This window comes from Oncorhynchus mykiss, chromosome 6 (assembly GCF_057628025.1).
Source record: "Oncorhynchus mykiss isolate SJ-2025 chromosome 6, ASM5762802v1, whole genome shotgun sequence".
Classification (NCBI taxonomy): Eukaryota; Metazoa; Chordata; class Actinopteri; order Salmoniformes; family Salmonidae; genus Oncorhynchus; species Oncorhynchus mykiss.
This window is the reverse complement of record NC_143027.1, coordinates 24,417,396-24,442,500: the sequence shown is the minus strand read 5'-3', so window position 1 is coordinate 24,442,500 and position 25,105 is coordinate 24,417,396. Positions and strand designations below refer to the sequence as shown.

The window sequence follows — 25,105 nt, the reverse complement described above, 5'->3', positions numbered from 1 at the left end:
TCAGGAACAGAAGTTCTGCCAGCGCTATGACCATCTGATGGAGGCCTGGGAGAAGAAGGTGGAGCGCATTGAGAACAACCCCCGACGCCGGGCTAAGGAGAGCAAGGTGCGAGAGTACTACGAGAAACAGTTCCCTGAGATCCGCAAGCAGAGAGAGCTGCAGGAGCGCATGCAGAGGTGAGTCAAGGCCCCGGGGCCTCCTGCTCCTCCTCAATATTCTAGGTTGTGTGTGCTGTATTTAAAACATAAGATAAGAGATGTGTTTTTTTTTACAATTTTTACCCCCTTTTCTCCCCAATTTTGTGGTATCCAATTGTTAGTAATTACTATCTTGTCTCATCGCTACAACTCCCGCACAGGCTGGGAAGAGACGAAGGTCGAAAGCCATGCGTCCTCCCAAACACAACCTAACCAAGCCGCACTGCTTCTTAACACAGCGCGCATCCAATCCGGAAGCCAGCCGCACCAATGTGTCGGAGGAAACATCGTGCACCTGGCGACCTTGGCTAGCGCGCACTGCGCCCGGCCCGCCACAGGAGTCGCTGGTGCACGATGAGGCAAAGGTATCCCTACCGGCCTAACCCGGACGACGCTAGGCCAATTGTGCGTCGCCCCACGGTCCTCCCGGTCGCGGCCGGCTGCGACAGAGCCTGGGCGCGAACCCAGAGTCTCTGGTGGCACAGCTAGCGATGCAGTGCCCTAGACCACTGCGCCACCCGGGAGGCCAAGAGATTCCATTCTGTTAAAACAAAGTCTTATTACATTCCGTTGAGTTGTTGCTTGATTACAGTATGAGCAGAAGTGTGTGTGTGTGATGTCAAAGAAGGAAGAGCTCAGTTCCAGTACCTGCAGTGTGTTGACATGTCCTCTGTGTTCCCCCTGTGTGGAGCAGCCGGGCGGGGCAGCGTGGAGGAGGACTGGCCTCATCTGCAGCCCGCAGTGAACACGAGGTCTCTGAGATCGTTGACGGCATATCAGAGCAAGAGGTGAGCTCTTACACTTCACCTCCCGCTCTTCACCTCTCCTTCCACCCTCTCTCCCCTCTGGACCAGCCATTTCTCCCATCTCTCAATATACAGTGTTCTTGTCATGCTTGTTGCTTGACTCACTCAAGCACTAATGTATTTGTCACACGTAAGTTACAGGACGCAGTTACTGTAGCTGCATAACACTTAGAACTAGTTCAGGAAGCATGTGATGATTTGTGAAATGTGATCCAGACAGATGCACAAATAGACTATAGTTCTGCCACTTGCACAACCAAAGAGGTTTTACTCTGACCGTGGAAGGGGGGAGTGTTCTGAGTGTTCCACAGGAAAGGCTAGTCATCACACTGAGTACAATACAGGGCCAGTGTTTCTCTGTAAGGTCAGCCCCACTCAGCTGTGGTTCCTTACATCTGGATAAGAACAGACTGCTCACACCAAGCGTGCAGCATCTCTCTCGTCCCCTCCTCCTCCCCGACCTCAAACTTCCTCTACATCTTATGACCTCTTACACACTTAACAAAACACGACTGCTTCGACTGTCTCACCACCACTGTCTCTATACACTGTGTTTATCTCAGCCTAATGTTTGGAAAGCTCTGCCTTGGTGTACACTACAGTGTACTCACTCCAAGACATCTTGTCTGTTTGTCTGATTGTGTGTGTGTGTGTGTGTGTGTTTGTTTGTTTGTTTGTTTACAAACATGTGCGGGTGCGTGTTTGTGTCAGAACACCGAGAAGCAAATGCGCCAGCTGGCGGTCATCCCTCCCATGTTGTTTGACGCCGAGCAGCAGCGCATCAAGTTCATCAACATGAACGGCCTGATGGACGACCCCATGAAGGTGTACAAGGACCGGCAGGTCATGAACATGTGGAGTGAACAGGAGAAGGACACCTTCCGCGAGAAGTATGTTGTACACACCGTAGAATTACTCTGCCTAGAATGGCAGGAGTGTGTGCTGTGCAGTAGTAGACAAAACATTGTTTCGTTTTTCTGATAGCAATCAGATTGTGAACTATCCAAAGGTCAGGGAGTTGTTGAGGAAGTTAATCTTCCGTCTTTGTGAGAAATGGAGGATACATCAACCAGCCAAACCGAACCCACAGACAGAGATCAGAGACTGTAAATGCTTCCCCTGTGCAGAGAGGGAGAGAGAGAAGAGTAGAGAGAGAGAGATGCGGATGTGATGCCTGCTGCTGCAGTCTGGATTGTCTTGTCCACTCAGCCTAAGCCCATATAAAAACACATCAATAAGAGAGAGTTGGAAGAGATGTAAGCAATGCTCAGTACTGTCTGTGTTATCCGATTGGGATATCGAGCAATGTTCGTCAGGATGTGCTGATAGAAGTATGGTGAGGGAGCTCTAGGCTAGTGTTGATGAGAGCATGCGTTAGATGAATAATAGAGTGATATATCTCTGGAGAGATGGATGTGGGACTGTGTTGTGATGTCAGCACTGATGAGAGCCTCTTCTCCCATCAACCAAACTAGACATGCGTCACTCACTCGTCACTCACTGCGTCACTCACTCCTCAATTTACTTGAATATCAAAAGACTGAATGCTTCCAGATCATTGATTAGATCATTTAAAAAATAAAAAGCATATTAATCTGTCTGCTCTGTGTCACAGGTTCATCCAGCACCCAAAAAACTTTGGCCTGATTGCTTCTTTCCTGGAGAGAAAGGTACAGTTTGGAAGATCCTTCACTCCATCCACAGTGATGGACCCTGAGTCCTGACACATGAGTAGTCTTTTTCACATCTTGTTTTGGAGATGAGGTCCTAGTAATGTTGTGTTTTGTTTCAGACGGTGGCAGAATGTGTCCTCTTCTACTACCTGACCAAAAAGAACGAGAACTACAAGAACATTGTGCGCAGGAACTACCGGCGCCGTGGCAGGAGCCAGGTACTGTAGTTACAGAACTTAACTTGAACAACTTGAAACCACTCCTAGGGCTGTTGCTGTGACCGTATTACCGCCACACCGGGTCATAAAGGCAGTCAAATTCCACGTGACCATTTAGTCACGGTAATTAGGCTTCTCCAAGCTCTGCTGCTGCTGCTGGTCAATAGTAGCCTTCCAGACTTGCTAACTGCCTGGTACTCAGCACTCTGTTGTCCCTCTAATCACTCTGACATCGATGCAAATGTGATCGAAAATTTGATCAAGTTGAGCTCAAGTTGCGCAACATTTCTACAGGTTATGCAATTGCGTGAGAAAACAGAGAGATGGCATCTACTAAAAAGAGGAGGATCCCATAAGCTTTCTATAGACTAGGCCTACTATATTTGTTTGTCAACTTTCCTAATATTAAGCACATGGCTTATCTTTACAACAAGCCTATAGCTTACCTGGCTGGCATGATAATGAACCACGGGAAAAGTTTCCTCAATTCGCTGTTTAAGTGCATAGATGACATGTGTTTCTTTCACTGCCCCTGTTTTGAGACACGTGCATGATAATGTTCCATTCTAAATCAAAACAAATTTCACGCAGATATTATTTAGTGTACCGTACCAGTCAAAAGTTTGGACACACCTACTCATTCAAAGGTTTTTCTTTATTTGTACTATTTTCTATGTTGTAGAATAATAGTGAAGACATCAAAAATATGATATAACACATATGGAATCATGTAGTAACCAAAAAAGTATTAAACAAATCAAAATGTATTTTATATTTGAGATTCTTCAATGTAGCCACCCTTTGCCTTGATGACTGCTTTGCACCCTCTTGGCATTCTCTCAACCAGCTTCACCTGGGATGCTTTTCCAACAGTCTTGAAGGAGTTCCCACATATGCTGAGCACTTGTTGACTGCTTTTCCTTCACTCTGCTGTCCAACTCATCCCAAACCATCTCATTTGGGTTGAGGTCAGGTGATTGTGGCGGCCACTCATCACTCGCCGCCTTGGTCAAATAGCCCTTACACAGCCTGAAGGTGTTGGGTCCTGTTGTAAAACAAACGATAGTCCCACAAAACGCAAACCAAATGGGATGGCGTATCGCTGCAGAATGCTGTGATAGCCATGCTAGTTAAGTGTACCTTGAGTTCTAATAAATCATAGACAGTGTTACCAGCAAAGCACCATCACACCTCTTCCTCCATGCTTCACAGTTGGAACAACACATGCGGAGATCATCCGTTCACCTGCGTCTCACAAAGACACGGCAGTTGGAACCAAGAATCTCAAATTTGGACTCATCAGACCAAAGGACAGATTTCCACCAGTCTAATGTCCATTGCTCGTGTTTCTTGGCCCAAGCCTGTCTCTTCTTATTATTAGTTAGTGTCCTTTAGTAGTGGTTTCATTGCAGCAATTTGACCATGAAGGCCTGATTCATGCAGTCTCCTCACTGCAGTCAGTCAACTGTTGAGTTGTGTCTGTTACTTGAACTTTGTGAAACGTTTATTTGGGCTGCAATTTCTGAGGCTGGTAAAGCTAATGAACTTATCCTCTGCAGCAGAGGTTTCTCTGGGTCTTCCTTTCCTGTGGCGGTCCTCATGAGATCCAGTTTCATCATAGCACTTGATGGTTTTTGCGACTGCACTTGAAGAAACTTTCAAAGTTCTTGTCATTTTCCGTATTGACTGACCTTTATGTCAGTAATGATGGACTGTCGTTTCTCTTTGCTTATTTGAGCTGTTCTTGACAACATGGACTTGGTCTTTTACCAAATAGGCCTATCTTCTGTATACCAACCCTACCTTGTCACAACACAACTGATTGGCTCAAACGCATTAAGAAGAAAATAGATAAAATAAACTTTTAACAAGGCACACCTGTTAATTGAAATGCATTCTAGGTGACTACATCATGAAGCTGGTTGAGAGAATGCCAAGAGTGTGCAAAACTGTCAAGACAAAGCGTGGCTACTTTGAAGAATCTCAAATATATAATATATTTTGATTTGTTTAACATTTTTTTGGTTACTACATGATTCCATATGTTATTTCATAGTTTTGATGTCTTCACTATTCTTTTACAGAAAATTGAGAAAATAGTCAAAGTAAAGAAAAACCCTTGAATGAGTAGGTGTCCAAACTTTTGACTGGTACTGTATGTAAAGACGAGATTAAATCAAGAATAGTCTGATGGGTGACAATATTAGCCTATCACTTGTGAATTATATATTATCACTTGTGAATGATGCCCAGCAATAGAAACTGCCTTTTTTTGTGACTTTTTCTAATCATAGTCGCACACCTCATGTAGCCTAGCCCATAGGCCTATATGTTTTGGTGTATAAGGTTTGTATCACAACTAAGGTGGCCAAATAACTTCTTAAAATTAAGCACATGAATCTGCTTTACAAGGGGTTTAGAGCCTAACTGGCATACATGTGCAGCGTGTGAGTTTCATATTTTGGGAAAATAATTTTCACCACAAAAATGCACATTTATAATAAAAGCATTACATGCATAATTACATTTGCGGTCACTTTTGATATTGGGGTTTTCCCACTAATGGAACATTCGCGCTTATAGTGTGACAGCCAAATAGTTTCAACATTGTAAGATAAACGTTCTGATCTGTTGCGTCAGCCACATTGCGTAAATCATTTTTTTGGGATGCTAGTGGTTGTATTACTTAAGGATATATTGCATCCCACAACTGTCCCAGACTAGGTTTGGAGTATTTATTTCTCACACAGAATAGAATAGGCACACTTTTGTACTATGAGCGATAGTAGATTGACATAGGCTTGTGCTTTTGCTGTTCGTTAGGCCTACTCATCTTGTTGGCTGATGAAAAGTAAATGTGGACAGTTCTTCCAATGTCTTCAAAATGCACCTCGGAATTGGATAAGGATGCGCTCAGTTGCATCCCTGATGTCTGTCTTCACTTGTATCCTGTGAGAAAGACCCGATCACATGATTGAGAGCCATGTGAGTTAGAGGTGCTTCGGAGCGTGCAGCACTCAGGCACAACGCAGCACTCCGGGCCAAGGGCACAACGGCCACTGGCCGCAAAATCATGGATTTTTTTAGGGTGCATTATGGCCACAAAGGGGATACCGCTGTGAAATTCGAGGCATTACCAAGTGTCTGTCAAATAGTGAATGAGAGACTAATGAAGTGTGTACAGCCTACCCAATAAAGCAAAGCAGAGCTCATGCCTTTCAAGCAACTTTTTTCAAAAACTTTTTTCAAATCATCATTCGAGTCGCATCATGCAGCCTTACATGGAACCGCACGTGCGCCATTGTGCATACATTCATTTTGTCCCCAAACGTGATCACGACACACAGATCAAAATATCAAAACAAACTCTGAACCAATTACATTAATTTGGGGACAGATCGAACAGCATTAAACATTTATGGCAATTTAGCTAGCTAGCTTGCACTTGTTAGCTAATTTGTCCTATTTACCTAGCTTGCTGTAGCTAGCTAATTTGTCCTGGGATATAAACATTGAGTTTTTATTTCACCTGAATGCACAAGGTCCTCTACGCTGACAATTAACCCATACATAAAACGGTCAAACGAATCGTTTTTAGTCATTTCTCCTCTTTCCAGGCTTTTTCTTCTTTGAACTTATATGGTGATTGGCATCTAAACTTTCATAGTATTACCACGACAACCGACAACACAGTTTGTTTTTCAATCACCCACGTGGGTATAACCAATGAGGAGATGGCGTGTGGGTATCTGCTTCTATAAACCAATAAGGAGATGGGAGAGGCAGGACTTGCACCGCGATCTGCGTCACAAATAGAACTGACTTCTATTTTAGCCCTTGGCAACGCAGACGCTTGTTGACGCGCGCGAGCAGTGTGGGTGCAATAATTGAATAATATAGATTTCTACATTTATTTTGCAGCGCACGCGAAGCGAGCGGTGTAGTCACGGTATTACAATGTATTTAAAATCAAACATATAGCCCAACATTTGTAGAACTAAAGTTACATGAATAACTAAATGAAGCCTGTAGTAGTACCAATTTCATTGTTAACCGCTCAACACAGAATTGCCGCATGTGCACACTCCCTCAAATCATTAGGAGAAAATATTAATATATTATTCAGCTTTGTTCAATTATATTAGTCCTACTATGAAGTAATGCCACAGAATTCTAAGCGAATATTGTCTGCTAAATGAACTAGTGTAGCCCACAGCCATATGGCATAGCCAGATCAGGGCCTAACATAAGGACAAGTCAGAGTATGCTTATCTGTTCTTCTGAAATAGACAACATTTTCTTCATATCATGCCTCTTTAGACCTGTCTAAAATAAATGGATATATTGTGATGGTGCAGGCTATATTACATGGATTTATTAGACTTATTTAAATGTAGATGTTCCATAGGTCTGCATCAGTGGTTTGTAGGCTATGTGTGGAAGCCAGGAGAAGCTATATGTGTTTGTTCATTAACTGTCAATTACCGTTAGACCGACAGTTATATGCTTGACAATCACCAGCTGCCAACATTTCCTGACCGCCACACCCCTAACCACTCCACACTTGAGAAGGCATTAGGTGAAGGACGTTTGTCAGTAGAACCTACATGGAGAGGTAACATACCCATGGGACTCTGTCTGAGCAGTGGGATCACTAGAGGATAGGTCATCATGCAAGCAGCACACCGATTATGTGACACGTGCCATTGTGTTCCCCCTTCATGTCAGCACTAATGTGTCCGTATTGACAAGATTTTTTTTAAACAGGTGGTTTCCATTGCTAATTAGCTCCCAGTTATTACTTAGGCCCAGATCGGGTGTTAGGCATTTAATCCAACGGCGGTGTGGTGGGTGCTAATGAAATGGTGCATTAATTAGCCAGCGACCTTTCTGTGGTCGTGGCTGGGTGTCACCTCATTTCTCCCAGAGACACCTCATCTCATTACCTAGCTAGTGAACGTTTAGCTCAGCACACAAACACTACGGGTTCGTTAACAGAGCTGCTTGAGCACTGGGGCTAATGCTAATAACACAGGGAGAAGAACATAGGGAGGGAATCGAGGGAGTCGGCGAGTGAGAGATTTGTAAGAAAAGAGAGAGGGAAATGGGAGAGTAGAGGAAAAGGCTCAACAGGACCACAACAGCTAACGTTAATGACACCTAGAGAGAGAAGAAGAGGCGGGTGAGTACGTAGTAATAACAACAAAAAAGCTCATCAGCGCCCAGCCTTGATTAATATATATATAGATATTTTTTTGTAAAGCAGAGTAGCAGAGCAGAGATACAGTAGCAGGCTTTTAGATATCACCTGCCTGAGCCTGACTCTTTTAAGACACCTGTGAATGGCCGTGAGTTTGCTGTTCGGTCTGTTTAGGTGCATGACTCCATAGAGATAATGGCAGTCTATTGAGATGATTGGGCTGCTGTTTGTTGTCTCCAGGTTCCCAGTGGGAGGGAGGAAAGGAGGGAGGGGGAGAGAGAGGGAAACCATGTTTATCCACTGGAGAATCAATCAGTGTTATGGCTTTTATTTGCGTTGGGTTGAGTTAATCTTTGAGAGAGGTGGGACATCAACTCTAGTGACATGGTTCAAATGGAAGAAGGTATCCCTGTGAGAAAGGTCCATTTTGATTTAGCCTCCCCCTCTCTTACTCTCTTTCTCTGCCTTTTTTGTGTTTCCATGCCCAGAGCTAGATGTAATGACTCTGTTATTAAAGTAGACATGGGATTGGATTGGCTTCACCTCTAGCTATAAAACCATTTACAGAGCTGTAAGAAAAATACCTTAGCACACAGCACAACTCCCATATACTGAGGCAACTGTCCTTTACAATGCTCAAATAAGTGTAGTTTCCACCAGTTATAACAGTGTTAGTGGCAGGTCTTTGGCAGTCTGCAGTATTTCTTTCATGATATGAACCTGAGACCAGACAGACAGGAAGTGGAAGAGGAAGTGGTTCTGGGTGCCAGGAGAAGGAAGACATATGGGCTGTCCTTGTGGTGTACCTACTGGTATTGATGGCAGAATGACCTCAACACTACTACACAGCTCATGTTTTTGTGTGTGTATATAGGTTCTTATGCGCGTCTGTGTGCGCGTGTTCACACCATGTTTCCTGTTACCAGGGATCATGTTTGTAACTAACTAAATGTTGTCGTCTTTTCTTCCACCCCAACAGCATGGCCAACAGCAGCAACAACAGCAGCAACAGCAACAACAACAACAGCAGCAGCAACAACAGCAGCAGCAACAACAGCAACAACAACAACAAGTGAACCGCAGCAGCCAGGAGGACAAGGAGGAGAAGGAGAAAGAGAAGGAGGGAGAGAGGGAGGAGGAGAAGACTGAGGGGGAAGAAAAGGAGGATGTAATGAAGTGAGTTTGCTTGCCTTCCTCTCTCTAAATTAAGTTAGATTTGTTTGCCCTGACTATATCAGGAAAGGTCATCATCATAACCCTGACTAGATCAGGAAAGGTCATCATCATAACCCTGACTAGATCAGGAAAGGTCATCATCATAACCCTGACTAGATCAGGAAAGGTCATCATCATAACCCTGACTAGATCAGGAAAAGTAATCATCTCTTACTTTTAAAAACAGCTGTTTTTCTTTTTCTCACTCCCAGTAGGCTACCAAAAGCCACATTTTTAAGATTCCTTATTACATTTCTGTATTATTATTACACTCTGCAGTGCCTTCAGAGTATTCACACACATAGCCTTGACTTTTTCCACATTTTGTTGGGATTAAAATGTATTTAATTTGTAATTTTTTGTCAATGATCTACACAAAATACTCTGTCAAATTGTAAGGCCTTTTTTGTTGAAGCTCCTTTGGCAGCGATTAAAGCCTCTAATCTTCTTGGGTATGACCCTACAAGCTTGTATTTGTGGAGTTTCTCCCATTCTTCTCTGCAGATCCTCTCAAGCTCTGTCAGATTGGATGGGGAGCGTCACTGCACAGCTATTTTCAGATCTCTCCAGAGATGTTAGATTGGGTTCAAGTCCAGGCTCTAGCTGGGCCACTCAAGGACTTTCAGAGACTTGTCCCAAAGCCACTCCTGCGTTATCTTGGCTGTGTGCTTAGGGTCGTTGTCCTGTTGGAAGGTGAACCTTCGCCCCAGTCTGAGGTCCTGAGCGCTGCGGAGCAGGTTTTCATCAAGGATCTCTCTCTGTACTTTGCTCTGTTCATCTTTCCCTCAATCCTGACTAGTCTCCCAGTCCCTGCTGCTGAAAAACATCCCCACAGCATGGTGCTGCTACCACCGTGGTTCACCGTAGGGATGGTGCCAGGTTTCTTTCAGATGTGTTGCTTGGCATTCAGGCCAAATAGTTCAATCTTGGTTTCATCAGACCAGAGAATCTTGTTTCTCATGGTCTGAGAGTCCTTTAGGTGCCTTTTGGAAATCTCCAAGCAGGCCGTCATGTGCCTTCTACTGATGAGTGGCTTCCGTCTGGTCAATCTACCATAAAGCCTGATTGGTGGAGTACTGCAGAGATGGGTGTCCTTCTGGAAGGTTCTCCCAACTCTACAGAGGAACTCTAGAGCTCTGTCAGACTGACCATCGGGTTCTTGGTCACCTCCCTGACCAAGGCCCTTCTCCCCAGATTGCTCAGTTTGGCCGGGGGAACAGCTCTAGGAAGAGTCTTGGTTGTTCAAAACTTATTCAGTTTAAGAATGATGGAGGCCACTGTGTTCTTTGGGACCTTCAATGCTGCAGAAATGTGCCTCGACACAATCCTGTCTTTGAGCTTTACAGACAATTCCAGATCTATGCCTCGACACAATCCAGTCTCGGAGCTCTACGGACAATTCCTTCGACCTCATGGATTGGTTTTTGCTCTGACATGCACTGTCAACTGTGGGACCTTATATAGACAGGTGTGTGCCTTTCCAAATCATGTCCAATCAATTGAATATACCACAGGTGGACTCCAATCAAGTTGTAGAATCATCTCAAGGATGATCAATGGAAACAGGATGCACCTGAGCTCAATTTTGAATCTCATACTTATGTTAGAAAGGTATTTCTGTTTTATATTTTACATTTAAATAAACCTGTTTTCGCTTTGTCATTATGGCTGTAACGTAACAAAATGTGGAAAAAGTGGTCTGAATACTTTCTGAATGCACTGTATATTGGAGAGATAAGAATGCAGCCAATGCTATGTGTTTCACTAGATATAAATGGTACTCCTCTTGTCTATTTCATGTTTGGGTGTGAAAATGATCGTTTTTAACCTCAGATACTCTTTGCATATCTGACGAAATGCGGTTTCACTGTGAGCCCTAGTTCTTGTGTTGTGGCCATGTTTAGATAACGTGTCATAGATTCTCTGTATGATTTTCAGTTCTTGCTGTGAATAATACGTTTCTTGTAATTCAGCAGAACTCTAGCCGATCTGTTGCGTAATCCTTCTCCTCCTACTTTTATAAACAGCTGTTTTCCTGTTTTTCTTCTCTCACTCCCAATAGGCTACCAAAAGTCACATTTTTAAGATTCCATACTTATTTTCTTTTTCGATGGGAGGAAAAATGATGTGATTGACAGCCTAGCAACACCGTTACTGTACTGTTGGTTGCTACAATAATCCAGCAAGTCTCCAGAGCTGGGAGCTCCAGAGTGTGTGATTTGCTGTGTGATGCTGCCTTGCCCTGGCATCTCTGTAGGCACAGTTCCAGCGTGATGGAGAGGAGGATGGTGAAATGTGTCAGTGCTGCTGAGCACTGCAATCTATGTGAGCAGTGGAACAGCACTCACTCAATGCAGTGTTGTTGTCTTCATGAGAGTCGCATGTTTCACAGGGAAGAGCAGTGAAGGATGGAAGTCCATCATCATCATGTCCAATCTTCTAGTGACGCTCCCAGCTCTCTGAATAGAGGTTGGACAAGTTGGAGTTGTTTGGTGCTGCTGACAAACAGAACAGTGAACAGGAGTTGTCCTGCCTGTCTGAATGAGTGGTGTTGATCATGATGAAGAATCTTCGGTGCTTCCAGTACTTGGGCTGAGGAGAGCAGGCAGAGGAGTCCCTGACTCCCACTGCCCCTGTGGTGGCTGCCTGTAACCCCTGGCACTGCTATATCTGGTGTGCAAGGTAGCAGGACAGGGCCGCCTTAGAATAATGGACCAGGTGAAAATGAATGGAAGAACACCGGCTACAAAATCACTGTTTATCTGTTAGCCTGCCATGACACTGACGGGATATATTGCCTTGCTTGCAAAACTCCAAACTACTCTCTCCTGAGCCTTGAGGTCTGTGTGTGCGCGTGCCTGTGCACGTCTGTGTGTGCTTTGGCACATACTGTAGTTATTTTCAGTTTTTTAACCCAGACAGACCTCTGCACTTTGTCAGGTTTTAAGTTAACAAACTAAACAGTACACGTGCAGGCAGTGAGGAAGAGGGTAATCATGATGATGTGACTGACACTCTCCCTGCAGGGACGATACCTCTGGTGAGGACGGGGAAGACAAAGAGCCCACGGTGGCCTTAAAGGGTCGACGCACGGCTAACAGCCAGGGCCGGCGCAAGGGCCGCATCACCCGTTCCATGACCAGCGAGGTGGAGGAGACCGCCACGCCGCCGCTCAGCGGTGAACTCGGTACGTCTCACACTACTGCTATAGTCTACACTGCCGCATGTCTTTCACTGCATCTTCACCCACTGCTCTTTTCACCTGACTACATTTTCATCACACAACTCAGAAACCGAAAGAGCCAGGGTCTCTTTGAGCAGAAATATTTAACGTCTATATTTTGGTCTGAAATGTCGCTGATTGGCGGTATGTTTGAAGGAAAAATATGGCCATGATATTGCTGAAGCATATCTGTTTAGTAGGTCCACCTGATTTAATGTGAACTGAGAACACTCCCGTCATTGCTGTGTTTATTTCCCTTCTGATAACCCACACCACAAGGGTGCACTGTAGATCTGTCTCAAAACAATTTGACACACGTGCACCGAATACACACACACCTTGGCCTGGAAGGTGCCTTTAAGATAATTTGTGCCTACAAGAGAGAGCCAATAAATTGATACTTAATGAGAAAATACCAGGGATGCTTTAAGAAATGAGGAGACGGGAATCTCAATAGCCAGTGAATGGAGGAACGTATAATGAACCTACATAAATGTATGTAGTTCAGTCCTTGAGCTGTTCTTGTCTATTGATGTTCTGTATTATGTCATGTTTTGTGTGGACCGCAGGAAGAGTAGCTGCTACTTTTGCTAATGAGGATCGTAATAAAATACCAAAATACCAGCAGACTGTCGATCAATCGCGTTCACATTGTTATGCTGCGTCATGCGGTTGCTAAAATAATCATCACGCAATCCCTTCTAAAAGTCAGATTATGAGTCAAAGTGTGCTTATTTTCCTCAACTTTGTAATGTCACGATTTCAAAGCTATACGATATTACAGAGAAGAAGTTCATTATCTCACATCTCGGAAAAGATTTGTAATGTTGTGCTTTTTATTTACGTAATTCATGCTAATGTTGGGTTTTTGAGCGATTTTTATTTTATTTTTATTTCACCTTTATTTATCCAGGTAGGCTAGTTGAGAACAAGTTCTCATTTGCAACTGCGACCTGTCCAAGATAAAGCAAAGTAGTGTGACACAGACAACAACACAGAGTTACACATGGAATAATCAATAAACAAGCCAATTACACAATAAATAAGTCAATGACACAGTAGAGAAAAAACAAAGTATTTGATACACTGCCGATTTTGCAGGTTTTCCTACTTACAAAGCATGTAGAGGTCTGTAATTTTTATCATAGATACACTTCAACTGTGAGAGACGGAATCTAAAACAAAAATCCAGAAAATCACATTGTATGATTTTTAAGTAATTAATTTGCATGACATAGTATTTGATCACCTACCAACCAGTAAGAATTCCGTCTCTCACAGACCTGTTAGTTTTTCTTTAAGAAGTCCTCCTGTTTTCCACTCATTACCTGTATTAACTGCACCTGTATGAACTCGTTACCTGTATAGAAGACACCTGTCCACACACTCAATCAAACAGACTCCAAGCTCTCCTCAATGGCCAAGACCAGAGAGCTGTGTAAGACATCAGGGATAAAATTGTAGACCTGCACAAGGCTGGGATGGGCTACAGGACAATAGGCAACAACTATTGGCGCAATTATTAGAAAATGGAAGAAGTTCAAGATGACGGTCAATCACCCTCAGTCTGGGGCTCCATGCAAGATCTCACCTCGTGGGGCATCAATGATCATGAGGAAGGTGAGGGATCAGCCCTGAACTACACGGCAGGACCTGGTCAATGACCTGAAGAGAGCTGCGACCACAGTCTCAAAGAAGACCATTAGTAACACACTACGCCGTCATGGTTTAAAATCGTGCAGCTCACGCAAGGTCCCCCTGCTCAAGCCAGTGCATGTCCAGCCCCTTCTCAAGTTTGCCAAAGACCATCTGGATGATCCAGAGGAGGAATTGGAGAAGGTCATGTGGTCTGATGAGACAAAAATAGAGCTTTTTGGTCTAAACTCCACTCGCCGTGTTCGGAGGAAGAAGAAGGATGAGTACATCCCCAAGAACACCATCCCAACCGTGAGACATGGAGGTGGAAACATCATTCTTTGGGGATGCTTTTCTGCAAAGGGGACAGGACGACTGCACCGTATTGAGGGGAGGATGGATGTGGCCATGTATCGCGAGATCTTGACCAACAACCTCCTTCCCTCAGTAAGAGCATTGAAGATGGGTCGTGGCTGGGTCTTCCAGCATGACAACGACCCGAAACACACAGCCAGGGCAACTAAGGAGTGGCTCCGTAAGAAGCATCTCAAGGACCTGGAGTGGCCTAGCCAGTCTCCAGACCTGAACCCAATAGAAAATCTTTGGAGGGAGCTGAAAGTCCTGAAACCTGAAGGATCTGGAGAAGGTCTGTATGGAGGAGTGGGCCAAAATCCCTGCTGCAGTGTGTGCAAACCTGGTTAAGAACTACAGGAAACGTATGATCTCTGTAATTGCAAACAAAGGTTTCTGTACCAAATATTAAGTTCTGCTTTTCTGATGTATCAAATACTAAGGTCATGCAATAAAATGCTAATTCATTACTTAAAAATCATACAATGTGATTTTCTGGATTTTTGTTTTAGATTCCGTCTCTCACAGATGAAGTGTACCTATGATAAAAATTACAGACCTCTACATGCTTTGTAAGTAGGAAAACCTGCAAAATCTGCAGTGTATCAAATACTTGTTCTCCCCACTGTATATACATTGTGTGCAAAAGGCATGAGGAGGTAGGCAATAAATAGGCCATAGAAGTGAAGAATTACAATTTAGAAGATTAACACTGGAGTGATAAATGAGCAGATGGTGATGTACAAGTAGAGATACTAGTGCGCAAAATAGCCGAAAAGTCAATAAAAACAGTATGGGGATGAGGTAGGTAGATTGGGTGGGCTATTTACAGATGGACTATGTACAGCTAGCACCCAATTGACTCCTATTCACTCCTTGGAGTGCACTCCCCTTCACAGAATTGCCCAGAATGCACCACATGGCTCATTGACAATGTAGGGCAACGTACACAATGTGCGTTAATGCGAGTTTCCCCATCTAATTTCTTTAAAGTATCCCGAACGTACTCATTAAGGCAGCAATACTCATCTGTCTCAGCTTTTTATTCTCTCTGCAGTTTGTAAGGCTGCCTTTATATGCACGCACACACACACGCTGTAGCTGTAGGCGATTAGGGTTTTGATGTTTCAACACTTCAGTGAGTGGTTGGTTGCTCCTGCTGCTGTGGGTTTGTCCCTGGGAATCCCCAGGTGGCCTGATCCAGCCAGAGGGGCTCTGTTCTGATCAGTATCTCTAGTGTCTCCTCTCAATGTTACTGGGCTTGTTTCTCCGTCCTCGCCTGCTGTTACTGTGCCCGTCACAGCCCTACAGAGAGGACACAACAGCACTGAAACCACAGCTCCTCTCCTCTTCTCGTTTTCTTTCCTGTCTTCTCTTCTGCCAGGGTCAGGCTGGTCCCTACTGTAGACAGTTGGAACAACCACTTATTATGTCTCTAATCATTAACTGACTTTCTCCTCTTAAACTAACAGCCCCTGTCGACCGGCTCTACTGTGCTGCACCAGCAAGCAGCAAAGACAACCCTGCCCCCTAGCTTTTCTCTTTTCTCTCTCTCTGTCTCTCCCTCTCTCTCTCGGTCAGTCGCTCGCTCGCTCTCTCTGTCTACTTGAGACTCCCCTCCCCCTCCCTCCTGCCCGCTTTCTAACGTGGTGGTTCTGCTTTTATCCTTTCAGCCAATCTGGAGATGAATGAGAGCTCTCGATGGACTGAGGAGGAGATGGAAACCGCCAAAAAAGGTAAAGAAAATCGAACAAAAAACAAGTTACCTCTGTGTTTGAAATACGACCCAGCAGCGCCATTGTCATTCAAAAGAAAACTTTCCTTGTCAAAGAGAAAACCGCCCATAGAATTAGCTTGGCGAGGTTTTCTCGAAAGTGGTGACAAGTGCATGTGCCTGTGACTTCCTGTCAGATGGGCTAGGCTGCAGCCACGTGCTGTCTGTCTGTCTGTCTATCTCTGTCTGTCTGTCTGTCTGTCTGTCTCTGTCTGTCTGTCAAGCTCCACTCTGCTGCTCCGCTGCCTGACCCAGGGCTGTGTCCTACACGCCTGCCATGACTGTTTCTGAAGCCACTGTAAAAGTCCCACCCTCTTATCTTTGGCTAGAACAGCTCCAACTGCAGAAGTCTGTTTACTCTTTACATGGCCTGTTTATTGTCTTTGACTGAAGATTACCCTGGCCCCGCCTGGCCTGTGGGTCCTGCAGAGAGAAGTTGGCTGTGATTTTGCCTGTCTTTTTGCTGTGGTGTAGTTGTGTTGCGTGTGCTGCACACAGCTCAGTCTACAGCAGTGGTAGGTAACTAGATTCACCTGCAGAGTGTATGGTCGATGGCCACAACGTAATTATAATAACTTGTACTCTGCAAATTGACCACAACTAAGCCCAATAAAAGATTGTATTTGACAATAACAATCATTCCTTAACTTGATTACTTTGAGACAAGATCACATACGTCTCTTTTTTTTATGGGAATACTTGGGAACAGATTTCCTCAAAAACTTTACCGAAAAACTTTGGGGGGCACCCCCAAAAAATACCTTGCGGAACGGTTTTGGCCTGTTTTGATGACGTGTCATGGATTCTCTGTATGATTTTCAGTTCTGGGTATGACTACTACCTGTCTTGTGATTCAGCAGAGCACTTGCCGATCTGTTGTGTAATACTATTTTTTCTAAAGAAGTTCCTTTATCACCATGAATGTGCTAGTGAAGGGAGAAATCCTATGCAGCCAGACACCCAGTCATTCTGTCTCGTGGTGTGGTGTTGTTTCTCCTGCTGCTGGCAGTCTGCAGACTCTGTCTCGGGGGGTTGTTGTAATGACTGGCGCTGGCCCTTGAACATGGCCCTGAGTAGTAATCCTGCTTAATGTCTTCAACTCCATTCTCCCGCACTGGGATTAGTGGGCCGCTGCATCCCAGGGGATTAGTCCTGGGAGCTGGGCTTCTATGAAGGGCTTATGTAACCACAACCACAGGGCCCCTGTCTGGGGGGGATCTTTAAACCCCCCACCCCACTCTGCCATTGCTCATCAGCCAGTAACCATGCCTGCCAAAAGGGCTTCCCCCTCCACGGCTCCTCATATGTAGAGTAGCCCACCAGTCCCAGCCCAGCCCCGCTCCCCTAACCCTGGCCTGAATGTAATGCCAGCCCGACAGTCAAGGTGCACACTCCACTTCCAGGCGCTTGACCTGTATATGTTTTAAGAGGCTTACATCTCCTCATGCTAATGTGTTTGTCCCCTTGTGCTAAAAAGATCTCAATAATGACATTCATAGCATGGCAGCATTACAGTGTGGCAGTGCCAGGAATCCCCCATGGGATGGCAAGGCCACAAACTTCGACTGATTGCCCTTGTCTTTCCTGGTCAAAAAGCCTGCCATCTTTAACAAGGGATTGTAGAACTTTGTCAAGTCTCCCTCCCTTGTCCTTGTATATCCCTTTTAGTGTGTGTGTGGTGTGTGTAATTAAGGTAGGGCTCTATGCGCGCCTTAGTTGAACAATTTATTAGCACCCAAATACATTTAGGAGCACAATTAATGTATTTGAGGGAGAGTTTTTATTATAAGACATTTTTTAAAGTGCATGAATAAAAGTTTTTTGGAGTGTGCCATGCTCAATCAAGTACAATGTACCCTTAAATATTTGAGTCACTTAGGTGAAAGAAAAATGTTCAGCTGCCCCTTTAAGGGGCGGGCCAGTTATGTGGTGGGACCAATCATTTATATATACACTAGAGGACTGACAAGGGCAATGTTTTGAAGCCACCACACCTCCGTCTTGACACTCATCCTCCATTGTAAAAATATATACATTTTGGAAGCAATAGAAATGCATTTATTAATGTCTAGATTCATTTTTGACACATTTATTATATTACAGACACCTAAAAGCATACTTTTCAATTATGTTATTTGAGTTAAACATAAAAAATAAAATAATATATTACATACTAATGTTACTGTCCCCACTACAACTAAATACTTAAATACATGTAATTTTGTCCCTGAAACATTTAATTGAAATACTGTAGAATTCCATTCATTACTATGGAGGACTGCTCCTACTGGGGAGTGCCAATATGGCCGACTGGTGGCTTCAAAGGTTCTCATCGGCCAATAAGTTACGTCACAAATACAGGGTATATATACATCATTGGGTGGGACGCCCAGGTCTGTCTGTGAGAGAAGATTCTCTGACGTCTCTTCCCTAGCAGTTGAGCAAGCTCAAATTAACATTGAAAAACAACTTTTTTATTTATTTTACCTTTTATTTATACATGTTTTTTCTCATTGAGATAATATCTCTTTTCCAAGAGAGACCTGTAAACAAAACGATGTAAATAACCAAGAAACAGGAGTCAGTCACGTTTAGTAGACTTTCGGGTAAATTCAACCAACTTCTATGCCTGTGCACTTTTTTTAAATGAATCTTTCAGCACTTCACTAACAGTGCGCAGAGCGCCCAAGGCACTGTTGCTGCTCGAGGTGAGATATATGGGACTCTAGTTCTTTGTGTGATTAGCTACCAGCAATGAAACAAAATGGCAGAAATACATTTTTGCTGTATATCACAACTCGCACATATGCTCATACGTTACTTTTTCAGTTCACACACATCTATTTTTAATGCGGAAATGCGATTAAAATGGTCGCACTGTAGAGCCAGGTAAGGTTGTGTGTGTGTGTGTACTCGCTCATTGGCTAGTGTTTGTTATGTAAGTTCTCTAATCTGGCAGGCTTACTTGGGCAGCCAGGCAGCTGGATAATCGGGTCGCTCCCTTCATGCCTGCGGTAGTACTGTACAGGTCCTTTTAAATGAGTAGTAGGTAGAGCTCTCTCTGTTGTGTTCTGCTGTGCTCTGGACTGTTGGAGTGGATCAGGCCAGAGCATTCTCCCCCCTTTCCTCTCGCGCTCCAAACTCTCTCCTCTGGCCTCCCAGTCAGTGTGTCCTGAGATGGCACAGGCCCAGATTGGCAGGAGCTGTGGAAGATTATTATTTATTTTTTTCATTTTCGCTCTCTCCCCTTCTCGGTGTTGTTGTAGACTGGAGAGGGGTCACATTCAGGATGAAAAGCAGGTCAGTCAGGAAAAATGTGAAACCCTTTATACTTTCTCATGGTATCAACATCTCCCCCTTTCTCTTCCTTTCCTCCATTGTCCCTCTAGCTCAACTCCCCTGCTCTCACTCTCTCTCCTCTGTTTACCCTCAGACTAGCTGTGTATGTGTTAGAGAGAGAGTAAGCAAGCGAAAAAGAGAGACTGAGGGAGGGTGTGTGTGTGTGTGTGTGTGTAGGTGTTTATGTAGGTGTGTGCGTGTGTGTGTGTGTGCAGCTCTGCCTGCTGGCAGTGAGAGTGAAAGAGGGAGGGAGGGGGTGTGAGAGAGGGGAGAAAAAAAGGGAAAGATAGAGGAGAGATCAGATGAGGGGAGAGAGAAGCTGAGCACATAGCACCGCCCCACAGTCCCACTTTCCTGTGAAAGTCCTCCCAGACAGCAGCCATTGGGGAAAGACCCGGCGGAGAACAACGGACTAGCCCTGACGGAGAGTGTGGGGGAAGTGAAAGGGCGAGGAAAAAGCAAGGGAGAGGCAAGACGCAGAGCATGTGCTGTTTTGAGCATGTCAACCTGACACTGGCTCTAGTATCAGGCCAGCAGGAGGGGTGTGGAGGCTGAGCTGGAGCCTAGCTGTTTTCTTTCTCTGCCCCTCTGGAGTGGAATCACTACCTGCCTTCTCCACAGAGATCAGACTGCCGATAGCGTGATACAGACCAGGGGCACGAGGGACAGCTGGAGTGACAAGCACATGAGAAGGAGGACACTCACCCCCCGGCCCTGACTAGGTGTTGATTGTGCCGTCGATGTGAGGAGCTTTTATGGAAATGGAGGATCGTAATTGGTTGATTGAGTTTGCCACCTGCTCTAGCTGAGCAGCAGCTGATTGGATGCCTGCTTCCTCTTGTGTGTTGCTCCACTGGCCAGGACCTGAGGCCAATGGAACTGGAGCTGCTTGCGATGGTTTCTGTGCTCTGGTTAAACTGAATGGACTGGATCTGTGAAAGTGAGTCGTAACAAAGTGACCCTTGACTTCCAGTGAATTAATTGCAGTGTTATTGCTTCAGGTTCACTGGGTAGAGCAAAGTGTGCGTGTGTGTATATGCGTTCTTGTGTGTGTGTGTGTTCTTGGTGTGGCACGTAGCAGGGTGTCTGGCTGGACTTGTGTGCACTGGGCTCAGTGGGCTGTCTCCCTGCACCCCGGGACAAGGCTGTAAAAGGTTAATAGGTGTTGATCACGTGTTCTTCTCTCTTGGAACGAACCTGGTCGTCCGGCCCGCTGTCTCTTTCTGTCTCTCACATCTCTCCTGCTTTGCCTTCCACACCTGTTATTAATATTTAAAATGAAATACCCAGTCTAGTTTTAACACTTGATGGGTTGTACATTCACACAGGCCCTGAGAGGGAATATGACAGTCAAGCCTTGGACTGAGGTAGTGTTTGTGTGTATACAGTCATGTGAAAACTTAAGTACACCCTTTGGAAAGTGGTATTTTTGAAATGTATTTATTATATTTGGACACATGGATATTTGAGCTAAATTGCAACCACATTCATTGATGAAAGTAACCCAATTTAACAAATAACACACAAAAATGTACTTTGACAATGTTATGCAATTAAAATAAACAAAAATGTAATTTCCTCAAGCAGGAAAAATTAGGATCAGGTGCACCAAAACAGGTGCAAATGATTAGGAAATAATTAGAGAGTACCTTGGGAGGGTCCAAGACCTATCCGAGGCCCTCAAAAGACACATAATTGATGACCATGAGTCTGGGAGTGGGTTACAAATCCATTTCCAAGCGATTCGAAGTACATCATTCCACTGTCCAACAGATCATCTACAAATGGGGAAAATTCCAGACCACTGGCAGTCTAGCTAGGACAGATCGTCCCACCAAATTCAGCCCAAGAGATGACCGAAAGGTGCTCATAGAAGTCTGTAAGAACCCCAGGGTAACATTAAGGGATCTACAGGCCTCTCTTGCCACAATCAATATCGAAGTGCACGAGTCAACTGTCAGAAAGAGACTACACAAACATGGCCTACATTCACCTGCTGTTGAGGTGGTACTTTTAACCTGTAGTAAACTTTTGTTAGGTAAATAAATAAAAGATGGATAGGAGATGGTGCAGGCCTGGTGCTTTGTAAAGTGTTGTCTTATCGTGTGGCTGTTAGATTGTTGTTCTACTGCCTCCGTTTGGAGATATTATCTTGGGAACACATGTCTAAAGTTTTTTGTCCTAGGAAGTTGTTCAGTGGGTCCATACCCACTGATAACGGAGCGTGGCCTGGCCCACGAGAGTCTTTCCTCATGCCAGAAGCTGTCAGGCTGGCACAGGAAACAATTGGGCGTTGTAAGCTCCTTACAGTGGCTACTGTTAATGAGCTGCCCTTAGCTGACTGGACACTCTGGGCTTGTTCCACATTGCAACCACCATTGCAGGCGACTGCCGACTGACTACTCTACAAATCACCTTGTATCATAAGTAGCTACTCATTATTATTTGTAGATCAATCAGTCACAATTGACCCACAATGCATCACGGATGCAGTCAACTCGAACGTACTCACACAGTAGCAGTGTGGTCCCAAGACAGGTTGATCTGTCTCAACTTTGGGCACAGCAGGGATTCTAGCCTTTTGTGTAAGGCACTGTCATGTGGTTGACCGGGCAAAGCACCAGTCTTTATCAGAATGACCCCAGCCCAGCGATGAGAATTAGGGATGTCATTAGTTAGATTGATATGACAGGTTCAGCTAAGAACAACACATGGTGTGATTATGCAATTTGACAAAACTGTTGAGCTGGAGGGGAGGGAGGAAAATATCTTGGACTCAACTGACAGATGTTTATTGACAGACCGTTGTTCTTCATGTAGTAAATTAGATTTAAATGATTATTCTATGTAATAAAGTCCTGGCCTGTCTGCATGTGCTGTAGTCTAATCCTTGTCCATGTTTCTTCCAGGTCTTCTCCAGTATGGTAGGAATTGGTCAGCCATCGCCAAGATGGTGGGCTCCAAAACTGTGTCCCAGTGCAAGAATTTCTACTTCAACTATAAGAAGAGGCAGAAACTCGACGAGATTCTGCAGCAGCATAAAATGAAATCGGTAATGTCTCATCTTCTTTTCTAGAACAGTTAAATGATCAACTCTTTCAAAGGAAACCTATAGTCTGACCTAGTAATGCACCTATCTTAGTGCAAGCCATTCCTCCTAGTTACAGACAGCAGTAGGCACATTTACCTTGTGGTTCTCATAGCGTGTTGTTCCCAAGCTGCGGTATTTAGTGTGTGTTGGGTTTCACCCAGGAGAGAGAGCGTAAGGCGCGGCGTAAAGGCAAAGCTCTACAAAGTGAAGAGGCCAGTGCCCCGTCTGCTGCCGAGGAGGAGGAGATGGAGGGCTCCGGGGCCAGCGGCAACGAGGAGGAGGCCCCCGAGGATGGAGAAGGTAGGAACAACACACACACTTACAATAATCAACGTCATAGAGGACAGGGAGCCATTGTCAGTATACCGTTCATAAGCACTTTCAGAATACTTCCATGAACTTGCAATCACTCATTCACATGGACTGATTAGAAACCAGCCATGTACACTTTATGTTGAAACTAGTTTATGAAACCGTTTTCAATCAATTTGAAGGTTATGTTTTTATGATTACGTTATGTGATGACAGTATTTCTTGATTAGAAATATCTGGAGTGCCTTGAGTGCTGAAGGAAGAATTAAGTGCAATATGGACTTTTAACAGCATCACAATAATGTCTGTGTAGAACATGGAGTTGAATGCGATTCTGAGAATACAAAGACTGCAATCATCAAAATGAGATTCTGACCATGGGTGCATGGGAATTCAAAGCACTTGGCTAAGACATTCATTATTTAGAAAAATACTTTTTTGCTCTGTATCAAATATTTCCACACATGTGGTCTACATACCAACATCTGCGTTTTTAATTCTAGAATCTTCTTTTGGATCCTGGCTGATTGCTCATATTACTGGTAGACTCGTTTAAATACCCTGGGTTGATAACGGCCCCTCAACTCACTTTAGGCCAAATTCGCAATACTGTTAACTGTTATTGCTCGTCGTTTCTAGTATATTAGTAACCTTGGCATCTCAATAGCTCAGTCTTTGCATCTAGAATCAATATTTGTGGGAATACTTCAACAGATTTTGGCTAAATTCCTGGTGATTTGAGTATTTTTGACCCAAAATTAAAAGGACAAAGTGCATTTGGAAAGTAATTCAGACCCATTTACTTTCTCAACATTTTGTTATGTTGAACATTTATTAAATTGTTTTTTAAATCTACACACAATACCCCATAATGACAAAGCAAAAACATTATTTTTTCCCCCAGTCCCTGCCACTGAAAAACTCCCACAGAATGATGCTGCTACCACCATGCTTCACTGTAAGGAAGGTGATGAGCAGTGCCAGGTTTCCTCCAGACGTGACGATTGGCATTCAGGCCAAACAGTTCAATCCTAGTTTAATCAGAACAGAGAATCTTGTTTCTCATGGTCTGAGAGTCCTTTTAGGTGCCTTTTGGCAAACTCCAAGTAGGCTGTAATGTACCTTGTACTGAGGAGTGGCTTCTGTCTGGCCACTCTACCATAAAGGCCTAATTGGTGAAGTGCTGCAGAGATGGTTGTCCTTCTGGAAGGTTCTCCCACCTCTACAGAAGAGCTCTGTCAGAGTGACCACCGGGTTCTTGGTCACCTCCCTGACCAAAGCCCTTCTCCCCCTATTCCTCAGTTTGGCCGGGCAGCCAGCTCTAGGAAGAGTCTTACTGGTTCCAAACTTCTTCCACTTACAGTGCCTTGCGAAAGTATTCTGTATTTTTTTGTGAAGAATCAACAACAAGTGGGACACAATCATGAAGTGGAACGACATTTATTGGATATTTCAAACTTTTTTAACAAATCAAAAACTGAAAAATTGGGCGTGCAAAATGATTCAGCCCCCTTAAGTTAATACTTTGTAGCGCACCTTTTGCTGCGATTACAGCTGTAAGTCGCTTGGGGTATGTCTCTATCAGTTTTGCACATCGAGAGACTGACATTTTTTCCCATTCCTCCTTGCAAAACAGCTCGAGCTCAGTGAGGTTGGATGGAGAGCATTTGTGAACAGCAGTTTTCAGTTCTTTCCACAGATTCTCGATTGGATTCAGGTCTGGACTTTGACTTGGCCATTCTAACACCTGGATATGTTTATTTTTGAACCATTCCATTGTAGATTTTGCTTTATGTTTTGGATCATTGTCTTGTTGGAAGACAAATCTCCGTCCTAGTCTCAGGTGTTTTGCAGACTCCATCAGGTTTTCTTCCAGAATGGTCCTGTATTTGGCTCCATCCATCTTCCCATCAATTTTAACCATCTTCCCTGTCCCTGCTGAAGAAAAGCAGGCCCAAACCATGATGCTGCCACCACCATGTTTGACAGTGGGGATGGTGTGTTCAGCTGTGTTGCTTTTACGCCAAACATAACGTTTTGCATTGTTGCCAAAAAGTTCAATTTTGGTTT

The 25,105-nt window shown here is 44.3% G+C and overlaps 1 protein-coding gene across 50 annotated transcripts in view; it reads left to right on the top strand.

The window, feature by feature from the left end:
* Positions 1 to 25,105, top strand: part of ncor2 (nuclear receptor corepressor 2) — a 180,850-nt gene that overhangs the window by 110,005 nt on the left and 45,740 nt on the right. For 12 of the 50 annotated variants that reach the window (XM_090237388.1, XM_090237385.1, XM_090237374.1 and 9 more), the window contains exons 10-19: positions 5 to 177; positions 893 to 986; positions 1,716 to 1,894; positions 2,620 to 2,674; positions 2,797 to 2,895; positions 9,075 to 9,271; positions 12,337 to 12,497; positions 16,193 to 16,255; positions 22,542 to 22,684; positions 22,885 to 23,023. In XM_090237388.1, the coding sequence (XP_090093514.1) occupies positions 5 to 177; positions 893 to 986; positions 1,716 to 1,894; positions 2,620 to 2,674; positions 2,797 to 2,895; positions 9,075 to 9,271; positions 12,337 to 12,497; positions 16,193 to 16,255; positions 22,542 to 22,684; positions 22,885 to 23,023 (1,303 nt within the window). Of the gene's footprint in view, positions 1 to 4; positions 178 to 889; positions 987 to 1,715; positions 1,895 to 2,619; positions 2,675 to 2,796; positions 2,896 to 9,074; positions 9,272 to 12,336; positions 12,498 to 16,192; positions 16,256 to 22,541; positions 22,685 to 22,884; positions 23,024 to 25,105 lie in introns of all 50 variants that reach the window. The other 38 variants (XM_090237387.1, XM_090237384.1, XM_090237373.1 and 35 more) reach the window with 7 other exon arrangements.